The sequence below is a fragment of the Nanorana parkeri genome, unplaced genomic scaffold, assembly GCF_000935625.1.
Source record: "Nanorana parkeri isolate BGI_ZX_2015 unplaced genomic scaffold, ASM93562v1 scaffold1551, whole genome shotgun sequence".
Taxonomy (NCBI): Eukaryota; Metazoa; Chordata; class Amphibia; order Anura; family Dicroglossidae; genus Nanorana; species Nanorana parkeri.
In genome coordinates, this window is record NW_017307819.1 from 280,943 (window position 1) to 304,335 (window position 23,393).

The 23,393-nt window shown below is 41.4% G+C and overlaps 1 protein-coding gene across 1 annotated transcript; it reads right to left on the reverse strand.

Moving 5' to 3' along the window:
• Positions 1-3,001: 3,001 nt before the first annotated feature.
• LOC108798749 (aquaporin-5-like) lies at positions 3,002-23,147 on the reverse strand. The gene is made up of 4 exons (XM_018570532.1): positions 22,483-23,147; positions 11,563-11,727; positions 4,457-4,537; positions 3,002-3,401 (listed from the first exon to the last, which is right to left on the reverse strand). The coding sequence occupies exons 1-4, from the start codon at positions 22,843-22,845 to the stop codon at positions 3,204-3,206; spliced, it is 807 nt and encodes a 268-aa protein (XP_018426034.1). The 5' UTR covers positions 22,846-23,147; the 3' UTR covers positions 3,002-3,203.
• Positions 23,148-23,393: the final 246 nt, after the last annotated feature.

The window sequence follows — 23,393 nt, forward strand, 5'->3', positions numbered from 1 at the left end:
GGGGGGGGGGGGGGGGGGGTCAGGGATGGCCCCCCTCCTGGTCACGGGCCCTTGGGCAATCCCTGACTGCCCGTATGGTCAGTCTGCCCCTGCGCATAACTGAATTCTGGTAGAATAAAGGAGCACAAGGGGAGGCCACCACATAGTGTATTAAAACTTATGTTCATTTGCGGTGTGGTATGTAAGAAAATCCAGAAGGTGTTATATGCTCCCTTCCATGGCCAGCGATCAGGTGCAGTATTTGGATCCAGAAACTGCACCTGATCGCTGGACCAAGAGGGAGTATATTGCATTTTCCAAATCTTCTTACATGCCAAGTGGACTTCTATATTAAAGGAGAACTATGAGGTGAGTGATTTCCACTCATTCTCATAGTTAGAGCCGACATGTGACAAAGAAGCTGTCACAGGTTGGCTACCGTATATACTCGAATATAAGCCGAGTTTTTCAGCCCATTTTTTTTGCTGAAAAGTGCCCCCCTCAGCTTATACTCGAGTCAGCGTCAGCTGGTCAGGTTTCTTCTTACTTACCTCGTCGAGCTTTGCGTCACTGCTGCTCCGGTGGGCGGCGCTCCGAGCGGGGTCATCTGGCAGTCTCCGGGTCCTAATTTAGGTGGCCGGAGACTGGCAGATGACCCCGCTCGGAGCGCCGCCCACCGGAGCAGCATATTAAATGATCTGTATATAGCCCTATACTATGGATCATTTAACCCATTCATGTTAGCAGAGGATCATTGTAAATTTATTGTTGCAGGCACTCTATATGTACATGTACTACAGTGTATATACTACATATAGAGTGCACTGAACAATAGATTTACAATTATCCTCTGCTAATATGAATGGGTTAAATGATCCGTAGTACATGATATGTAGCCCTGTACCCCCTTTTCCACTTACAGAGCTAGGTTATTGTTTTTCTTTTAAATAAATATTCATGTAATTTTATTGGTATCTATCTTCATTTTGTACATTTACCAGTAGCTGCCTCATTTCCCACCCTCGGCTTATACTCGGGTCAATATTTTTTCCCAGTTTTTTGTGGTAAAATTAGGTACCTCGGCTTATATTCGGGACGGCTTATACTCGAGTATATACGGTATATTGATCGGGAAGTGAGAGAGCACATACCGTCGCTCGCTCACTTTCTGATCATCTCCCTGCAGAGAGCGGTACTGTTAGTCACTGCTCCCCGCAGGGATTTCCCCCTTCCCTCTCCGATCCTCCAGCACTGAGTGGAGGAACGAACGGGGGAGGCACAGCTGGCTCTGCCTCTAGATAGGCAGAGCCATCTGTCAATCACGCAGCTGAGTGGACCCAGACAGTATTGTCAGGATCCGTCCCGGCTGTGGCACTATCAGTATATCGCGGGCAAAAGCTTGCGATATACTGAGCTTTGGGCCACAGGAGGAGGTTAGTATAAGTCCTCTTTGCACCCCTTTTGTACTTTTCTGTGGAAATATATACACATTCATCTAAAAGAGCATTCTGAGGTCAGATACAGATGTTGGATGAGAAAAGTTGGCTTCCATTTCGCTTTCCAGAAGTGTTCAGTAGGGTTGAGATCAGGGTTCTGAGCTGAACTCTTGAGTTCCTTCACACCAGAGTCATCAAACCATGTCTTTCTGGAGCTGGTTTTGAGAGCAGGGAAACAGTCATGGCCTTACCTAAGCTGTTGGTAAAAGGTTTGATGTGAACAATTGCCTAAAATGTCTCTCTCTCTCTCTATATATATATATATATATATATTTATTTGAATATTCTATGTATGTATGTTTATTGCACAGACACTTCTGATGAACATAATGGCATAATGAAGAAACATTATCAATTATTTTGAAATGTATTAATTTGTTTATTTTTTTAAAGACGCATACAATTGGTACCTATTAATTACTGTCTAAGCAGTACATCAATCTTTCCTTGGAATGCTTCTGCTTTGGCAAAGTAACCAGCTTACTTTGCATATCAGTAATAATAGTAATTACAAGTACTTAGCATGTTATCATTGGAAGGTAGATGTGGATATATTTATGTTAATTTTAGACTTGTTGAAACATTTGGGTTACGGAATATCCCTCAGCAAATATATAACATTTCTTTTAGTTCACCTAGATATTCCTTCGAAAAAAAAATCACTACAGACCTGAAGTAGTTTAATTACGGGCAATCTGTCTACCTTGATTACACTCCACCTGAAATATGAAGTCAGGCTAGCACTGAGAAAACCTGCTCTGTAGGCTAATGTACAGGAGAGAGATCAGGATGGGCATCACTACTTTGTGAAATTAATTCCAAAATGTTTATCTCATTTCTATTTTGGGTTCGGGAGTGATTTTCTACTTTAGGGCAAATTGGCACACAGTATTTTTGGTTTTCTCTAGGGTTTTATAAGAGGGTTTCAGATGGATTTTTTTTTAAAGTTGAAACACTATGGACAACATAACAAATCATTAGGGCTAGATTTACCATTTTGCACAGTGCCATTGCTTTTGGGCAGCAGAGACAAAGGGGTGACTTTACCGTGCATAGTTATATTTAGCCACATTTTTTCCCATCATAGGAGAAATACTTGTACCTCTTATAAACTAATATTCCAATTAGGTGTCCTGTGTAAGAGAGATTGTTCTAGTAGAGAAATTCTGCTTAGGAAGCCAAAAAGCCCCTGCCTACAGGATCCATTGATCAATATCCAGCCCTGACAACCTTGTAACTATATTTGCTCTTCATGCAATAATAGTCATAGTAATGTATTGTAGACCCCACTAAATTATTTTATTACTGTTGAATTATTTTGGGTTTCTGGGCCTGAGGATGATTAGAAGGATATTTGGGTTGACTGGGTTGATCTGGGTACAGAAAGAATAGGCTTTATTATGGGAAAAGCTTCCTGTATAAATGGGAATTTCCCAAAGAAAATGGGAATTTTCTAATAGATTGGGGCTTCTCTATGTGGTTACAGGGAATGCCTGGTGCCTCCTACAAGGGGAGCCCTTCATGACACTAAGGGACCCAGAAACAACTAAATATTGGAGGTAAGGGTAGGGGTTATCCATTCCTGGTGCTTGGTATCTAGTATTTTGAAATGAAAACAGAATGAAAGAGAGATAAAAGTGTAGGAACATTTTCCTTCAGGGTACATTTAAACAATGTCAATTTCTACATAGTGAAGTGTTTGTTTTTACAACTGATTTGCAAAAGAGGTTACAAGGTCTGAAGTTCCATTGACTTCCTCCGAGGCTGTTCATGTCTTTCTTCCCAGTCTTCTTCTACTTCAATAGATGGTATTTTCCCTAACAGAATTGCCAGTTTCTCACGGAAGGTTTGCTCCTGGGGACAGAGTACATAATTGTAGATCAATGATGCAAGTATGGCTCCTACCATTGGTCCAATCCAAAAGATCTGTCAAAAAATAGAAAGCTAATTTAATAAAAAACTAAATACAAACTGTCATACAAGCATACTAAAGTGCTAAAGTATTTTGTGCAACTTTACTATGAAGTAACTATTGATTTTGATGCGCAGACCGCTAAACAAATTGTATATTAGCATTTACATGCCCCTTTCAAACAAAAAATGCCTACGTGTTTGAACGTATGCACATTGCTCCCGGAGGCATTAAAGGGTCTGTACACTTCAAGCTAATATTTTAAATGTTGTTAGACACTAGCCAGTTAAATCATCTGACAGTTTTGAATATATCTAAGGCATTCCATTGGTGACACATCTGGTTCTGCACACCTACTGTGGCCATTATGAGGGGCTCCCGCTCTCCTTGTGATTTTTTTTTAGATTTTTTTTATTATGGCTAATGCAAGAGGAGACAAAGAAGCACAAAAGCGCTCAAACAGCCTACAAGTCCACACCTAAGTACAAAATCACTTTGGGTGGACTAGCTCTTTAAATACGGAATCTAATATTCTTATGCAGTTGCATAGTAGGAAACATTTCTTTCTGTTCTTATGAAGCCATATAATGTTTTGGAAAGAGGGGGATATGGGAGATGTTCTGGCTATTGCATGCTCATGCCATTACTGTAGCCTGCCTAATAAATATGCAAAAACAAAATATAGCTGTCTAAACAATTGACGATCAGACCACCAGGAGCAACATGAGACTGCAGCATGAGCAGTTCAACCTTTGAGAAATTTAGCCAATAAGCACAATATAGATATTTGTACAATGTAGATATTTAGCATCTCTGCTTTTATAACTTGGCACCTAGTATGACCATCTCAAGGCTCAAAATTGAAGAACATTTGCTTATGCAACAGAAAAGCTGTGCTCAAAGCAGACAATAACATATTTTTGTACATGCAGTAATTCCATCAAACTGACATTTGGTCATCTGCAGTACTATACAATATATAGCACTGAACATAATCCTATATTTGTAGCGCCAATGGGTATAGGCAGTTTGGAAGTGGTGTTAGCATTTCAGAACATTGAAATCTTACCCAGTGTGCAGTGAAGTTTCCCACTACCAGTGCTGGTCCGAAGGAGCGAGCTGGATTCATAGAGCAGCCAGTGAAATAAATCTAGATCCAAGAAAAAGAATCAATAATACATACCGTAATAGTAGTATCCCTGGAGACATATCATGCGTTATTTTAAATAATAAACCTATTAAACGTGGGGTCCAATGTTTACCATGCAGCATTTCAGTCGTTGTAATGCTAGCGTGCTTGTGCCGACGAGGAGTGCCTGCCTTTTTGGGTCCGGTTTGCAGTACTGTTTGTACATTACAGGAAGTTGGCTCTTGTTAGACGTGCAGACGAGGGGTGCCCGCCTCTTCTTTCGGGTCACTGTGAGGTTTTTACTGCTGTCTGTATCCTCATTAGAAAGATTTAATCTCATTTCCTGTCCTTGAGACAACAGGAAGTGAAAGGTAATCTACCCCCATGAAGTGATATTTACTCCTGTAAGAGTTATCATGGGAAAAAGGTGTCTCCACCGAAACTTTATCACCAATCCTTGTTTAGACGACAACCCAAAATTTTCAAAATCCAATTGTCACAGGGACAGAAAGTGAGGTGAAATCTTCTTAACAGGGGCACACACAGCAACACAAACGTTACAGGGGGATAACCTTTCACTATGCTATCCAAAACGAAAAAATTATTTTTGGCTGGAGTTACACTTAAAAAATGTACCTGTTCCAACTTACATACAAATTCAACTTAAGAACAAACCTACAGAACCGATCTTGTTCGTAACCCAGGGACTGCCTGTACGTCTATTTTCCTTTATTTTCCCTTGGTAATTCTTTTAGTAACACACTTTTTGTCCATAGGGTGACATCGTTCACTCCATTTTTTTTATCAATATTTATTTTCATTAAAACACCATCTAACACATATAGCCTTGTAGAGTATTTTTGTTAAGTTGGTGTTCTGTTGCCCTTCCGGATTGGTACTAAGGTAACAGTGACAGCTAATATCTTCAAGAAGATATAATTGTCAAGAAAGTTTTCCCAGCTTCCTTCACCCTTACTAATTGGGCTCTACTAATGCATTTTTAATTTTTTGTAAGTCACTCTATATCAATGTTTCCTATGGTGCACACCGGTCACAAGGCATGCTTGGAGTCATTACTCAGTGATACTTCTAAAGCTGCAGGGTGTCTCTTTATAAATGAGGCTTTTAAACTGGGAGGAAACCAAGCAGATCAATAAGTTATCATCAGCTCTTAAGTTGCCCTCTTAGAAATTTTAAAGTTTCCAGCTATTCATCAGTCTAAAATATATTAATATGCAGTAAAATAAAAATGTTTATTTTAAGTGAGAATTATGGAGCATTTTACGTAAATGATGATAGGTTGTAAAAGTTAATGGCTGCTTCACATAAGATTTGAGATGCAAATGATTTCCTTTCCCACAGGGTTCTTTCTGCTCAGATGATAAACTGTTTGACATAGTGTGGTGAGATCTGTTTATTCGGTCTAATCAATAGCTTTTGAGAGTTATTGCATGCTATTAATAAACGCCCATGCTAATGGCTGAGGACTTCTAATCTAGAATCTGTATATTACTTGAACAGCACAAGGTTTATTTGGTAAAGCAACTAAAAGAGTAGTGATCATGTGGAAAGTTCTGTAAGCTATAGCAGCCAATTGATAATGATGTTTGTGTTGTTTAGATGCTAGGGGTTACCGAATATCTTTGATTTTTCTTCGCCATTTATTAATAATTTAGAGTTGTATTAAAAGCAGAACTTGTATACGCCACTATCTGTAATCAATTAACAATCCTGCCTTCTTTCTACGGTACGCAATGGAAGATCATTTAAAATCCAAACCCAGTATCTGAACCCTTCATAATAATAATAATGGTAACAGTCACTGGATTTCACATCTCAATGACTGACAACAAAGCTTATGAAGTAACACAGCAGGAATACTGCATACAATGTAGAAAAAGTATTAAAAGTAGCCGTGGACAACCCTGAAGGGTGACAATTCAGCAAGCCAAATACAATGTCCTAGTGAGGACTTGGCCTTTAGAGCAAGGATGGTCTAATAATCTAATTTAATTATTGTGCATAGAGATTTTACAATGTGCAACAAAGCCCATCTGTCCCTCTTCTTAATGAAATATGGAAAGGAGGTGGTAACTATTCTAGTGTCCAGTTTGTGAGTTGCTGAAATAAATCCCTGACAGTTCTCTGAACTAAAGAGGATTGGACAAATACCCAACTATCTAGAGAACATTGGATAAGAGGAACCACATATACAACATCTACGATTGCTCGTAAGTGGGGTTTGGGGAGTAAAATATTTTGTCGAAGGAACAAAATTACAATGCAAAATCTCAATACAAATTAGTAAACCAAACGTGAGATTGTAGTCCATCACAGGAGTAATATATTAAAGATCTGCGCTCCTGGAGCTAATTAGGAACAATATAACCTAAAGCTGCTATGAAAAAGGGGAGGATAGGTCCCTGAAAATAATAAAAAAAGACACAGCGCTAGAGGTGAAGGACTAATTAGTCGTTATAAAATGTAGTGAATATAAGTGATATTAATGGTGAGTATATTAGTGAGTAATATTGATGGCCCTCGCCATCAATATTACTATTTTGTCACATTGTGATCCTATTTACAGTATGGCTTTTTAAGTCATTATATTTCCGAATCCTATTTTTTCACAAAGGATTTTGCACTATTATTGGTTTTATTAGGTTTGTTTAATATAAAATGTCAACACAATATATTTATTAATATTACTCACTAATATACTCACTATTAATATCACTTATATTCACTACATTTTATAACGACTAATATAGCACATTAGTCCTTCACCTCTAGCGCTGTGTCTTTTTTAATTATCATCACAGGAGTAAGCTTGGAGCGGTGGCTACTTTACAACACATACAGGAACCATGGGGAACAAAAGTAGCCCCCCTCCAGGAGTAAGGACAGTGTCAGCACCAATCCAGAGATGATTTGAGGATCTACAGCCGAGTGATAAACAAATAATATACATTCTTGAAAATAGTTGGGGTACTTGAATGCATTTTTAAGGTTTACCTCCTGAGTTTAGTGTCACTTTAACATAGCACCTGCTGGAGAGGTAAGTATAAATCTTCTTCTACAGAGTACTTCTGTTGGAGAATTTCCACCCTATGACCAGCGATCAGCAATATATGTTCGCTGAGTTCCCAATCAATAGAGCCGACATGCGACAGCTTCAGTGTCACACATCGACTTTACTTATGGTAAGTATGCTAATTATTATGTATTTCACTCTCCCCATAATTCTCCTTCAATGTACTTGTATGCTTTTTTAAGATTGAACTTAGTATAGAGTCACTTTAATAAATAAGAAAGGTTGCTGCAGCCCAGAAATCGGGGAATTATTTCCTTTTCTGACTAATTTGTACATTGAGCCAGACCAGAACCTGGGGACTGCACAGCGGAGCTTGTGATGAGCCACTCACCTTGATCAGTATGTATACTTTGTTGTGTGACTGTCCCTTATGTTATTTCCCTTTTCCATATTTCTATTTACTCTCGTAAGATGAAACTCTAAGTGCTTAGTGGATTTTCCTTCTTTTTTCACACAAGCCTGTGCGCATCCTGTGATTGGGGTTCATATCAGATCTCTATGATCTCTGCTTAGTATTTAGCACAGTTATAAAATCATAGATATACAAAAACCTGAATATGATAAAGCATATTACACAATTCCAATATTTCAGGAATTGCAAGAGTTCAGCAATAAATTTCATGTCCAAGGTCAGATAGCGGTATGGCAGATTGCCCAAATGAGGTTATCTTGTGAGTAGAATTTATCAGAAATTCATTTGGATACAGTTATAAAACAGGAATAAAGGAGAACCTAAAGCACAGTGCTAAATGTATAAAGTGAACAGATCTTAAGACCCCGTTCACACTGAGCGGTATGTTGCGCGATTTCCGCTCCAAAATCGTGCATATTTCCACGCATCGTCGCTCAATGTAGCTTGCACAATGCATTTCAATGGAGCTGTTCACATCTCACAGCTCAGTGTCGCCTGTAGCTTGTCGCTCAAGCTTGTAGCTTATTTTTCCGCGGATTTGGCCCCAATAGACTCAATGGTGTCGCTCAATATCGCACAGTACCGGCGATATTGCGCGACCTTGTTGCGCAATATTGCGCTACAGAAGTGTAACTTTTGCACAGCAATATGGAAGGAAGGAATGATATCACATCAAGACAGCTATAAAGCAGTAGATATAGGCAAACAGTTTTTTTAAAAAAACAGCTAAAACAGCGGTTTAAACTTACCTTTTTTTCTTTGCGCGCTCCTGCCCGAGAAAACGAAACTGTTCGGGCGGCCTCAAAGCATCTTGGGGCGGGCGCATGAGCAGTTCGGATTCTCGGCCGGGAGACGAGCAGAGACGCAAGGTAAGTGTATGGACGCGTGCTCCCACATGCAGACACCGCTGGATCAGAGAGACAGAGCAGTCAGCGCTGGATCGGAGAGCCGCTGCACCGCTGGAGGGACAGATGAAAACATCAGGAAAGAAGAAGAAGATCGGAATAAGAGACATCATTTAAGGTAAGTGCTAACATTAACATGGGGTGGGGGGGGGGGAATTTGACTTTAATGTCACTTTAAGTTTCAAACTGAACTCCCCAGATAACAAGCAATTGAGCTGCAAGTTTGAAAATGACTTGCTAAGCTATTGCTAGGCTTGCCAAGCTTCACAATTTTGTTGCACAATTACAGCAAGTCTTCATTGCAAGTCTCCAGATCAACGTGCTTTGCAAAAGTGCTGTACACTTGCAGAGCTCTTGCTAAGACCTGCAGGACTCTTGCTGTAGACTTGCCAAGCCAATTTGCTACAAATTCAAAAAGTGTCAACTAGAACTTGTGCTGCGAGTGTTCTGCAAGTCTACAACTTGCCAGGAATGTGTGCAGCAAGTTAACAAGAATTACAAATTTGTGGCAAGTTATCCTTGCTGTCTGGGTCCAGGCTAGCAGCTAATACACCGCTGAAACACATACAGGTGAAACTCGAATAATTAGAATATCGTGCAAAAGTAATTGCAGTAAGTGCTGCAAAAGGGGCCCAAACCAAGTACTGAGTACATATGCATGCTTGTACTTTTCAGAGGTCCGATATTGTTCTATGTACAATCCTTGTTTTATTGATTGCATGTAATAATCTACTTTTTTGAGGTTGTGGATTTGGGGTTCTTGGGGTTTTCATGAGCTGTAAGCCATAATCATCACAATTATGAAAAATAACAGCTTGAATTATCTTGCTTTGCATGTAATGAGTCTATCTCATATATTAGTTTCACCTTTTAAGTTGCATTAGTGAAATAAATGAACTTTGCACGATATTCTAATTATTCGAGTTTCACCTGTATATGGTAGCTGTTTTACCTGCCACAGGAATTGCTATTTTATCCAGAGAGTCCTGTGATTTACACAGCCCAGCCATTAGGCAATACAGCTTGATCCCCTCTCTGTGATTGGACAATAGTAGCCTAATAAGGTCAAAACTTCACCAGTGTGTTCTTTGGCAGCACATGCTCACTGTAGCAGAGCCTGATTGGCTCCTTGTGCTTCCTTCTGCTAGTTTGAGTTCTACAGTGCAGGGAATTAGAGGCTGATATTAAAATGAAAAACTTTGAGTACCCTAGCTGCATTTAAAATTACATTTAGAGGGTTATTCACAAAAGGGTGAAGAGTTTGGAGAAGGCAGGAGAAGTGAACAATCTAGGACAACATAGCTAAACTGGAAAGTGAGCTGAATTGGATAATTTTTCCAAATCAGCTATGTTGTCCTAGATTGTTCACTTCTCCTGCCTTCTCCAGGCCCTTCCCCCTGAGTGATTAACCCTGTAAATGTTAAAGTCCATGTCCACGTATAGCTCTCCCCCCTCCCACCCCCTTTCCACCAGTTACAAAAAATATAAAAGTACCTTCTAAAGCTGTTTCCTTACTCACCCAACTCATCTGTCCATGTATCTCACAGGCAATGTTTTCGCAAGTTATGACCAGTGATTCAGAGCTGCTGCATAGACCGGTCACCTCTTTGTGATGTCATCACAACGCTGCAGCTTTCTGCATCCTTAGAAGTCCCTGGTATTGGACAGCCAATAGGAAGAGTTCATGTCATCCAAGCAGTTGCTAAAAGACTTGGGGCCAGGGCCATCACTATGATGAGGCAGCGTGAGGCTGTTGCCTCAGGCAGCATTTCTTTGGGTTATTTTGGGGGGCAGCAGGCAGAGCAGCATGGCCCTGGTGCACAATGTTGCAGTGTACCTCTCGCCTCCTTTCCAGCCAGAGCATCCCATGCTGCTATGATCCAGGCAAGAAGATGTGCAAGGGCCATACACATCTTCCCACTCAGCTCTTAGCAACCTGGGACCCTCTGGCCGGTGTCCTGCTCAGCTCCTGGCAAGCAGTGCTGTCTTTGGTTGCCAGGAGCTGAGCTGGACGCTGGCTGCGGGAGAAGGGCCTGGATGCACCCTTCCCACCTTAAGAGGTAAAAATGCTAGGGACACCACTGAATATAATATAATTATTATATAATATAATATATATATATAATTAAACCTCCCCCCAACGGTTAGAGTGCAGCACTGCCACCCCCCAAGTGGCCCAGAAACATTGTCATTTTTTTGACAATTTGCCTCTGAGCGGTGGAGGTCAGCTTGGTAGAGACAGGGCTTTGTTTCCTCAGGTCAGAGCCTCCAGTAAGGAGAACAATTGGGAACACAGCAGTGACATCACCAAATCTCACGCCAAATCTCCTGAGACTAGCAGTCAGAAGCAGCCTTAAGAAATGTCTTAGATCTCACACTACAGATAGAGAGCTACAAAGCTGTATGGGCAGCAGTGCCTAGGGACCCCCACATAGCAGAAAGGGCACTGCCATTTTTCAAGATGATTACCAGACAAAAGGTACATTTTTGGGGGCACTGCTGAGGCACAATTAAAACTTTAAAATGTTCCCTATAACGCAGCAAGTCATCAGTTTTTGAGTTCGGTACCACTTTACATTGGGGACTGGACAATGTGGACATTTTCTAAGACTATCAATAAATAATAAGTTCTTACCCCAACCAGGTGACCCAACAGAACTGAGAGTCCTATAGAGAGTGCAGGAGATCCTACATTGTCCTCCCGTCTGCTGTCCGTAGAGGCATAGATGCAGAGCAGAAGCTGCAATGTTAAGATGATTTCCACCGTGACGGCTTGGCCTTCTGTTGCATTGTTGCTTGGCTGGAGAGAAACCATCACGCAATTAATCATATTCCAAACCCTAAGGATATTCACATGAGTTTATATTACCTTATGTTTACCCACGCAGAAACATGTTAGATTACTAATGCCACTTCTGTATGTAAATAGTCTTTGTTATTACTGAATTAATTACATCACATTACAATTTTCCTGTTTAGTCGACAGACTATTCATTTCAAGAATAATCTTCCCATTAGATTATACGTGCCTTTTACATATTTTCTGCATGCTATTTACTAGGGAATGCACCAATACCGATACTAGTATTTGTGCCAATACTGAGTATTTGGGCGAGCACTCGTACTCGCCCAAATGCTCCGATACCTTCCCCAATACTGGAACTTTCGGTCAGAGGAAAATTTCCTCTGACCAGTAGTGCCGTAGGGGAATATGGAGCCGGCTTTCTGGGCAATCAGGAAGCCGGGTGGCGAGTAATAACGTGCCTCCCGCCTTCCTGACTGGCCGGTAACCCGACTCCATGCTTATTGGCTGGGAAGCCAGCTTGATAATAAGAAAATGTAGGGAAGTGAGGTTGGGCAGAGGAGCTGGGCCAGCACAGAGAGTACATGGACACTCTCCAAAGAAGAGAAGCCTATGAGATGCTAGGAGGGATGGGGCAACCCTTACCTCTCTCCCTCTCTCTCTAGCCCCGTACTTCTCTCTATCCACTTTTATTTTTCTTTACCCCCCCCCATCTCCCCCAGTCTCTCTACACCCTTCTCTCTCTTCTCTTTGCCTCTCTCCCAATCCACCTTCCTCTATTTCTCTACCGCTCTCCCTCCCTCTCTCCACCCTCTCTCTTTACACCTCTCTCTCTCTAACCCTCTCTCTCTACACCTCTTCCACTTCTCTCTCGGCACCTCTCTCTCCTGCCACCTCTCTCTCTACATCTCTCTGCACCCCCTCTCTTTGTTTATTTCTCTATCCACCTTCCTCTATTTCTCTCTCTCTCTCTCTCTGCCCCTCTCTCTCTCCACCCCTTCTCTCTCTTTTTCCACCACCTCTCTCTCCATTCCTTCTTTCTCTCACTCTCTTTGACTCTCTCTCCATCCACCTTTCACTATTTCTCCACCTCTCTTTCTCTCTGCACCCCTCTCTATTTCCGCTTTCCTCTTTCTCACACTTCTTTCTCTATCTCTCTCTCCCTCCACGCTCTCTCCCTCTCTTTCCGCTTCTCTCTCTCTCTCTCTTCACCTCTCTCTCCTTCCATGCGTCTCTCTTCTCCTCTCTATCTGCTTCCCTCTATTTTTCCACCTATTCCTATCTCTCCACCTCTCTCTCTCTTTCTCTCCCTCCATTACTCTCTATCTCTGCTGTCCTCTTTTTCACACTTCTCTCTCCTTCTCCCCCCTTTCCCCCCTCTTTGTCTTCTCATCTCTCTACATATCTCTCTCATTCTTTTCCTCTGTCTTTTTTTCTATCCTCCTCCTCCTCTGTCTCGCTAATACTCAACTTGCCTTTATTTCTCTGAGTTTTCTCCTCAAACCCGGTGAGAACTAAGAGAACTAAGTGATAATAGTACCGGAAATAACCATTTCCAATCTACTTTACAATTACCTTCATGATTAAAAACATTGGATCCCTGTCTATGCCAGATCCACAGTATGACCAGTCTAGTGGTCATCAATATGTCAATCCAACCAAGTAATGAAGGCGGCCAGTGAGAAACACCAAATCATTATAATTATAATTAATGAGTATTGACAAACTCCTGGCTTTCTATAATTACATGTTCCATGCAACATTTAGGATTCCGCCATTATTCATCCAGAGATCTGACTTAAAAACAAGGAAGTAGTGTAGTATATTTCCTAGGCACTATAGGTGAAATAATTATGACCTCCATGGTTTCTAAACTATCCCTTATACTACAGTTCATAATCCATGTGCCCTGATTCAGAGAGCTGCCAAAATGTTATTACTGAATTATAAAGGAGATGGATGGAATACGGCAAAATATCTCTCCAGATTTAGTTACCCACACACAATTTGAGATCCTCCTGCCCTTGGCATGTGACTAGAGATCCTATTTGTCTGGTTTTGAACTGGACAGCCTATTTATTTTTTCCTCTGCTTGGAAATTAATCCAGGTGTATACTTTACACTAGAACACGAGGTACAATTTGGCATCATTCATCTGTCGTTGATGATACAGTGTATAAGTCTTTGCCAGGTCATGATATAGCTAGTAGTTACATTCAACTGGACTTGTTCTGTAATGTTGAAAACATTCCTGACACTTAGAACTTTAAAGTGGCTTGTTTGAGCTATAAAACATCTTTAACAAGTCCAACTGAATGTGTCTAACTAATGTGTGCCACACTACAGTGGATAAGACACGTAAGCTGCCAGAAAATTTGTTTTGTTTTCCTTTGGGGTCCATTCTGATTTTTTAATTTACATTATTGGAACCGATATTCATTATTTAGATTTCAGATGGATCCCATATTTTGTTTCTTAACGCCCCAAAAAAACAAAAAGTGTAAATCCATCGTTAATTACATCTTCGATGTAGATCCTCATTAATCACTATTCCCACTGCTCACTGATTCGAAGAAAGAAAAAATCTCCGCTACCACATCCGAACCTGACAAACTGTAGCTGCTACTGACAACTCTCTGGCCCTTTGTTTACATTCTATTATGGACAGAGAGCTGTCACAGAATGCAATCAAAGGGGTGGAGCAAGTCGGATGCAAGGTGGATGCATCTGAATTTTTGGTACAGCAAAATTTCTATTTGTTTGAATTCATTATTTTTTCCATTCAACAATTCAGATTCATCCGAATATGCCAATATTCGTCCGAATTTCTATTCAGAAAGAAATGAAACTTACATGTCAACAGTGCATTACATCTGTACCAATGCTAAGTCTTTATCTTTGACTGCTTACCCCGCTGATATGACTGCTGAAGCCTAATCTGATTGAAAGCACCTTTATGCATAGACGTGCTGTCTGTGTGGAGGTACAAAGTGTCCTACTTCCCTACGGTTAACATCATGCAGTTTCCATCTGTTTGGCAGACAACAATGTTATATAATTATAATAAAAAGTAACACCTGAATTCTCTATTGTGCCCAGCACGCTGTCTCTGCACAGCTTCCATTATAGTGTACAGCTCCCTGACCACAATATGGCTGCATATTATGTGATCTTAACAAAGACTTGTAACTCCTCTGAGCAGGCCCTGCCCTCTCCCTTTTAGTTTTGCTGTATTCTTTGCCCAGGGCTGGCCATATAAGCAAGAAAATAAAAGTAAAGTTAAAAAAAAGGTAAAAGTAAACACCAACTATGAATATTTGGTGCCAGGCATATATCTACAAGCCATTTTGAGTGGTGGCCCTATTATAAGCTAATATATTACTCATAAGCATGCAATTTACTAATACGAAAGCAAACACTATGCTATCTATATGTATAAAAAACGATTTACAATTACGGACATCTCAACTCTCCCGGATGTTCCGGGAGTCTCCCGCTATTAGATATCGGCTCCTCAACACCCGGGAGAGAAACATTTTCTCCTGGAAAGGTTTACTCTGCTCGATCTAGCAGAGTAACACTTTCCCTGCTGTCTGTTTTTTTTTTTAGTTAGTCAGAAAAAAAAGAAAAACGGCACAGGAATGCATAGCTAGGTTGCTATTGGCTATTTCAATTTGCAATATCCAATAGCAGACTAGCTATTGCACCTGCCCACAGCTGCTGTCAATCAGCAGAGGTGGACCTGAAGTTCTCCATCAGGTCCACCTCTGCTGACTGAGAGCAGCAGAGGGGCGTTGCTTGCGATCATCGCAAGTACGATCTGCCTATGCAACATAGGCAGATTGTACGTTTTTTTAAGTACCTTACAACCATCGCAAGACAAAAGTCTTGTGATGGTTGTAAGGTGTGTGCCCAGCCTAAGACCTAGCTAGCGTCACCTTTAATCGGGTACCAATCAGATCTGATTAGTGGCTGTGGAAAAAAACTCCAGTTCTTAATCTTGCCATACAACTATTATTTTTTCTTGTTCGGCACCACAGAATGAGTAAGAAAAAACAATTGATTCCCCCATTGCTGGACTATTGTACTGCAAACGCGCCGCTGTCAGAATACCCAAACGATGACTGCAGCTGATCACTGCACTAACCATTCAGCCGAGAATTATCTTACTGACTCCCAGGACAAAAGTTGATTGAAAAATCGTCTTTTGTCAAACAAAGAGTTAGAAAAGGGGTCACACACTGCTTGAGTCATCAAGTCTCGGATGAAATTTGAATGTGTATGGCCAGCTTTACTACCTACACAATGATTTCCAATTGGTTAACACCAATCACCTACCAGCAGTGTTGTCTAAACAAATTTATAATTGTTACTACTAATAATTTGCAGTATAAAATGTCCATATCCTTTGTGGAGCTGTGCAAACTGAATGCAACTCACAAGGATATAAAATAAGAAATGATTACAGATGTATAAATATATTTAAACAGAAGCTATACAGAAACTACACAAAACTTTATTCAAAAACATACAAGATAAAGAAAAGGTACAAAATAAAGAGATACAGTGTGCCTGTTGGTGTTCCAGATGGTGGAGGGGTCTCTGTAGTTGTAATTAAAAAGAATATATAATAGATCATATTTTTATCTAAAGCCTTTCTTACTAAAAGCTGAACTCTAGGCCTCAGAGATTCAACTTATATAAATCTGCTTTGGCCAGTAGCTGGGAGGAGGTGTGATGCAGATACATCACATCCTCGCCTCTCAGAGTGCCGAATGTAGAGAATACAGCTCCCATAATGCCATGGTGATTGTAGTAAATTGGTGTCAATGTGGAAGCGATTTTAGGCCAGCACATTGAGCTTGTAACCATTGCCAGTGATTAGACTTGTGTACCCACCCACATGGTTTTCAGTAGACAGCCACAATGATTCTGTAAACTGGCCATACACCTATTGATTTTTTTTTCTATCAACCTATGGTCAGATGGTAAAAGTGCAACAGATTCCTCCATCTACACTAAACTGTGCGGATGGAGGAATCTCCCACTGGGCCGACTAGCAAGATACTGAAGCCTAGCCTAATGGGAGATTCCTCCATCCACACAGTTTAGCGTAAATTAAAGGAGAACTATGAGGTGAGTGCTTTTCACTCACCTCATAGTTCTAGCCGACCTGTGACAATGAGACTGTCACAGGTCGGCTCAGTAGATCGGGAGGTGAGCGAACACATACCGGCGTTCGCTCACCTCTCGATCCTGCCACGGCTCTCTGCCGTGACAGGGGAGGGGCTGGATTCCCCGCTCCGATCCAACAGCGCTGACTGGCGGAAGGGATGGGGGAGGGGGCGAGTACAGCTGGCTCTGCCTCTAGATAGGTAGAGCCAGCTGTCAGTCACGCAGCTGGTCGGATCCCGGCACAATTGTCGGGATCCGCTTCAGCTGCGGCATCTCAGTATTCCGTGAGCAGCTGCTCGCGGTATACTGCAGCGTCTCAGTATACCGTGAGCTACAGCTCGCGGTATACTGAGCCTAGGGTGACGGGAGAACGCTAGTTTGTGTCCTCCCGTTACCCTAAGGAGAACTATGGGGAAAAGACTTAACCCCATAGTTCTCCTTTAAGAAATCTGTTTCACTTTTTCCATCTGACCATAGAAAATCTGCAGAAAATCTATAGGTGTATGGCCAGCTTTACAGTGAGTGGCTCAGACTGGGATTTCAGTACATCACTGATCGCTGAATAGAACTACAGTGGGGAAGTGACAAGACTGGTGGCTGGAAAGGGTATAGTGTCAGAGGTCTTAAAAAAAGAATGTAAGAATGTAAAGAACTAACAGTGGAGAATATATGTCAGAATAAACATAAGAGAAAAGAAAAATGTATCAGCAGCAAAGACATACATATGGGATGTGCTGTATCTGGCATGTAAGAAGAGGGTCATCATGTACAAGCCACGAGATACGATGGAGCTGTTACTTATTGTCACTTTATTGCTCTGATGAAGGGACCCTGTGTGGCCCTGAAACGTTGGCTATATGTGATATATGTGACGATTTATCTGAATAAACGGACATCATGATTTGAATGTCATTTTCTGAGTGCTGGTGATCCACACTACTTACCCCTTTATTAAAGGGGTACCCCGATGCAAATAAGCCCCCAGCCCACAGACCCTCACAATCACCGGGCCGGGGTTGTGGCGGAAGAGACCCTCTTCCCCATCGGCATGGGACAAGGTGCTTTTCCAGGGGGGGGTCCTGGAAAAGCACCCTCCCAATGCCGAGGACACGTGGCTCAATCGCCCCCCCCCCCTTTCCTGCCCTGCCAGGCCTGTGCTTGGATTAAGGGTCTGGTTGGGCATTTTAGGGGGACTCCACGTTTCCCCCCCCCATATTTTGGGGGTAGGGTTACCCCTTAAAATTCCTACCAGACCTAAAGGGCCTGGTATAACTTTTGGGGGAAACCCCATGCACTTTTTAAAAATTTGTATAACTGGAGGTGCCTCCTAACATTCCTACCAGACCTAAAGGGTCTGGTATGGTTTGGGAAGGGGACCCCAGGCCTTTTTTTAAATTTTATTAACATGTCATTTTTTTATTCTGTTCGCTGCCATTCAGCTATTCACTCACTGCTGTTCGGCCCCTATGAGAATAGGGGCGGATGGCAGCAAGTAAACTGCCGGATGTTCAGCTCAGGCGATCCAGATGTTGGATCGGCTGAGTCGAATATGTTCTTCACTTCGGCTCTGCCGAACGTGCTGAGCATGTTCGGCTGAACTGAAGGGAGCCAAATCCAGCCGATGTACGGCTGAAATCAATAGTATGCAGTGAATAGCCGAATGGAGTTCGATTCCCTTCACTTCGGCTCGCATATTCACTTGGCTGCCTAACCCCCTTGTTCTTACGTCGGTAGGCATTTCTACAGGAAGCATTTCTTAAGATATCTGCCATCTCTCCCCAGCATTTTTTAAAATACGTTCTTCAACCTCTGCAGGAACAAAGGATTTAATCCTGATGTCGTAAAAAATATATATATATTCAGCCTTTGCCAGTATTTCTTTTTCATCTTTTTTGTGTATCTTTTTTATTATTTCTTCTTAGTCTAACAATATTTTCCAAGACATTAGGTTATGAAGTGCTGGCAAATCGCATTAGTTCAAACCTCCAGACACATATCATTGAAGCAGATACAGTTTCACTTTATTAACTAGACTAAAAATATATTTGACTTTCTTTTCCGGTAATGTAGGGTAAAGTGCATTACTTAACTGCTCACAGGTTTATAGCTGCAAAAGAAATGAAGAAAATGTTTCAAATGTTATATGTCTATACTGGGAATATTCAGAACTAGGGAACATTTTTTAAATGGCTTTTCAAGTGTTTATTTATTTTTGAATTGTAGCTGGATGTTCCTTTTGTGTTTGCAATGATTGTTGGTTGCTGCTTTGAAACATAGTTACATAGTATTTGATGTTGAATAAAGACATAAGTCCATCAAGTCCAACCTATTGCGTGTATGCATACAGGTGAAACTCGAATAATTAGAATATCGTGCAAAAGTAATTGCAGTAAGTGCTGCAAAAGGGGCCCAAACCAAGTACTGAGTACATATGCATGCTTGTACTTTTCAGAGGTCCGATATTGTTCTATGTACAATCCTTGTTTTATTGATTGCATGTAATAATCTACTTTTTTGAGGTTGTGGATTTGGGGTTTTCATGAGCTGTAAGCCATAACCATCACAATTATGACAAATCACGGCTTGAATTATCTTGCTTTGCATGTAATGAGTCTATCTCATATATTAGTTTCACCTTTTAAGTTGCATTAGTGAAATAAATGAACTTTGCACGATATTCTAATTATTCGAGTTTCACCTGTATATGTTTGAGCAGGTGTGTGCGTGTGTATGAGTCCATGTGTGATCTTGTTCTTTGGCGTACCTGTACCCCTGTATATTATGCTCTCCGAGGAACTCGTCCAAGAGTTTCTTGAATGCTTCCACACTCTTAGCTGAAATCACTTCCTGCGGCAGCGAGTTCCAGACCCTAACTGCTCTAACTGTGAACTGTTGACATTTTTTTTCCACCAATTTTTTGTTGGTGCCCTCTGGTCTTTGTTACGGAGCTAACCGTAAACAGTTTGTTAACAATGTTGCTGTCACCATTGCAGAGTTTATACAGAGAATCATGTCCCCCCTTACTCTCCTAACCTCCAACGAGAAAATATTTAATTTTAACAGCCTTGTTTCATGGTTCAGGTCCTCATACCCCTTAATGAGTTTTGTTGCCCTCCTCTGGACTTTTTTCAGCTCAAGGACATCCTTTCTGAGTATCGGTGACCAAAACTGGACCGCATACTCCAGATGTGGCCTAACCAGTGATCTATAAAGTGGTAAAATTATAGATTTGTCCCTGCAATACATTCCCTTCTTAATGCAAGACAGGACTCTACTTGCTTTGTTTACAGCAGCCTGGCACTGCAAGCTGTTCTTTAGTCTGCGGTCTATGATGACCCCCAAATCCTTCTCCGTTTCTGACTTCCCTAGTGGCGCACCCATAAGTGTATAGTCCATTTGCCTATTTTTAACTCCAAAGTGCATTACCTTGCATTTATCGACATTGAACTTCATCTGCCATACTGTTGCCCACTCCCGAGTTTATCCAGGTCCTCCTGTAATGTTATAACATCTAAATCCGTGTCTATTAGCCTCCCAATTTTCGTATCATCAGCAAACACTGAGACATGGCTACTCACTCCCTCCCTGATATCATTAATAAATAGGTTAAAAAGCATGGGACCCAGCACAGAACCCTGAGGCACGCCACTCATGACCTCAACCCAGTCTGAAAAGGTGTCGTTTAGCGATACTCTTTGTACATCTTCCTTTGGCCAGTTTTCTATCCACGTGCACACTACTTCATCTTTTTCCTCACAGGCAGTTTATACAAAAGAAAAATCATTAGAGGCAGAGGGGGCAACTGATTTTGGCCCATAAGGCTGTATGCGATTCAAGTGTGCCAAACTGCAGCCTTAAAGTTGCTTGGGCATTAAAGTGAATCTGTTGCTTTGGCCTGCATGGACAAAGCACAGGTTTGCTTTAATGTGCACCTGTGCTATATGGATATGGATATAAAAATATATAGAGATTCTTAACAGTTGGTAAACAAACTTTAAATCAGTCCCCCAGTGACCTCTGTAACTGCAGGAACTGGGGAGCAATTCATCCTTAAAGTTTCCAACAGTGGCACTGAAGTTAGGTGGTAATCAGCTTCACAGCAGTGGACTAAGCATCCATGTTAGCATTAGAGAATTAAAAGGCTTCCAAGTCACTGCTGGTAGAGGAAGCAGAAAGGGGATGGGACGCAGCTTTAGGGCTCCCACTATGAACTTTGCCCCACATAACCTGCAGCTACAATGATCACGAGGGCCTATCTAAAACTCATTTAATGCTTGTTAAGGAAATTGAAGGACTTGAATAGCCTAGTCATAGTTTCACCAGAAACCTATGATGAGAAAAGAAAATAGGCTTTCATTGCTGACACTAAACACTTGCCGGTCATGCTAACATTCTGCTTTCATCCTTTCTAAAGGTGCCCATACACTTTACGATCATCTGCCGATTTTCGTATGCGATCACGTTTTTGTCCAATATTCGTAAGGTTGATGGGCAGTGTACAAGGCAAATACTGTACAATCGATCGACTTTTAACTATCCAGCAGGTTAGAAAACTTCGGTCGATCGTACGATTTTCGCAAGGTTTGCTGCGTTTCCGTACGTCAAAATATGTACGACTAACACTGCTCATGCTCAAACGGAAATACGTGCGGTCGATTACCGCAATTCATCCAGGTGTTTTTTTAACTACAGCTGATTAAACCTTGCGATCATTGCGGCAGGATGGGGCCACAGTACGACAGTTCGATCATCGGACGAAAAGTTTCGTCCGATGATCGCAAGGTGTATGGGCAGCTTAACTCAGACCTGGAACAAATATGCACGTTGGGAATTTGATCTTACTTGTGCCATACTTGCACTGGGTCAATGACTAAGAAATTAAATTAAACCAGTAACAGCCAGGCAAGTGGCATTTTTCATAAGAGATTAGCAATGGCAGTACCCATATTTACCCTGCAAGTCAGTACACATTCTAATTATTATTTATTACTGGTATGTATATATCACCGACAATTTACACGGGACACTGTACATAGTTGCACATTCACACCAGTCCCTGCCCCCAAGAAGCTTACAATTTAAGGCCCCTATCTCACATGCATACGAGGGCCAATTTTTAGACAGAAGCCTATTAACCTACCAGCATGTCTTTGGAGTCTGGGAAGAAACAAGAGTACCCAGAGGAAACCCACGCAAGCAAACTCCTTGACTATAGTTACCTGGCCAGGATTCTAATCAGGGACCCCCAGTGTTTCCAGGCAGAATTGCTAACCACTACACAACTGTGCTGTTCGCACCCATGACCAGGGTCATCAGGGGGCCCATAACCAGATTAATTGACCAATGGTTTGAATATTACCAAGTTTTAAATACACTGTTGCACTAGTCCTAATCTTGCCTTGCATTAATTGGTTTCTCCTGAGTACTCTGGTTTCCTCCCACACACCAAAAGCATGATGGTATATTTATAAACTTTATACATAAGCTATATACTTGCATACTTAAACTATATACATGCATGCAATACATAATTACACGTCGGCCTGTTCTTATCGCCTTTTCAACACAGCAACTTACCGCATTAACACCAAAGCCTCCATGAAATTCTTCAGGAGTAAATACATATAGCAAGCCAGCTCCAATTGCAGCTCCCATCAGCTGCGCACAGACATAACAAATGGCACGAAACAAGGAAATCTGAGATGACACCAGGAATGCCACAGTCACTGCCGGATTAAGATGGGCGCCACTGATATGCCCAAGGGACTGGACAAGCGTCCCAATGCCCAGACCAAAAGTGAAGGATATCTGCAAGATTGATGGAAGTTCTGATGGCCAAATCAATGTAGAGCCAAGCCCGAAGAAGACAAATATCAACGTCCCCAAAAGTTCTGCCACAAATGCCCTTGTGAATTTCCCAGTACATATCTCCATTATCATTAATGGTTAATGTACGACCAGGAGAGAAGAGAAACTCCTTTTAAGAAATGTTTGTCTTCTGTAGATCTCAATGAATGATATGGGCAGGAGCACAGCAACAAATTATATACAAGGTAGGAAGATTGCAGTGTTACAAGGGGTGGCACCCAGTCCACACAAAATGATAGTTCCTATCCATCGCAGACACAAAACTTTCCAGCTTCATACTGTTACAGAGGCTCCTTCAGTAATGATACAGGTGAGCTTCCATCCCAAGGGATTATGCCAGTCTAGGAGCTGATAAGCATGTCTCTCCTCTGTTCACTTGCAGCTTAGATGATTAAAATGCTACTAGAAAGCAGGAGACACTTTTCTTACTACATGCAAGTATTGTCATCTGTAAACACATGTGATCTATCCATGCCACATTGTTGACTTGTTAGAATGAGACACTAAGATGGAAGTCAATTACTTGTATACACTCATTATATACTGGTTCTGTCTCTTATTAATTGTTCAGTAACTGGAAGTACCAAGGCTTCATGCTGCAGTATGTTTTGCTTTCCTGC

Bases quoted from the DNA above. Each gene is read 5' to 3' on its own strand.
- LOC108798749 (XM_018570532.1), bottom strand. From the start codon at position 22,845: ATGATAATGGAGATATGTACTGGGAAATTCACAAGGGCATTTGTGGCA. The intron at 11,728-22,482 runs GTAAGTTGCTGT...GTTTCTCTCCAG, and splicing joins GAGGCTTTGGTGTTAATGCG to CCAAGCAACAATGCAACAGA. The intron at 4,538-11,562 runs GTAAGAACTTAT...TCTTGGATCTAG, and splicing joins TGTTGGGTCACCTGGTTGGG to ATTTATTTCACTGGCTGCTC.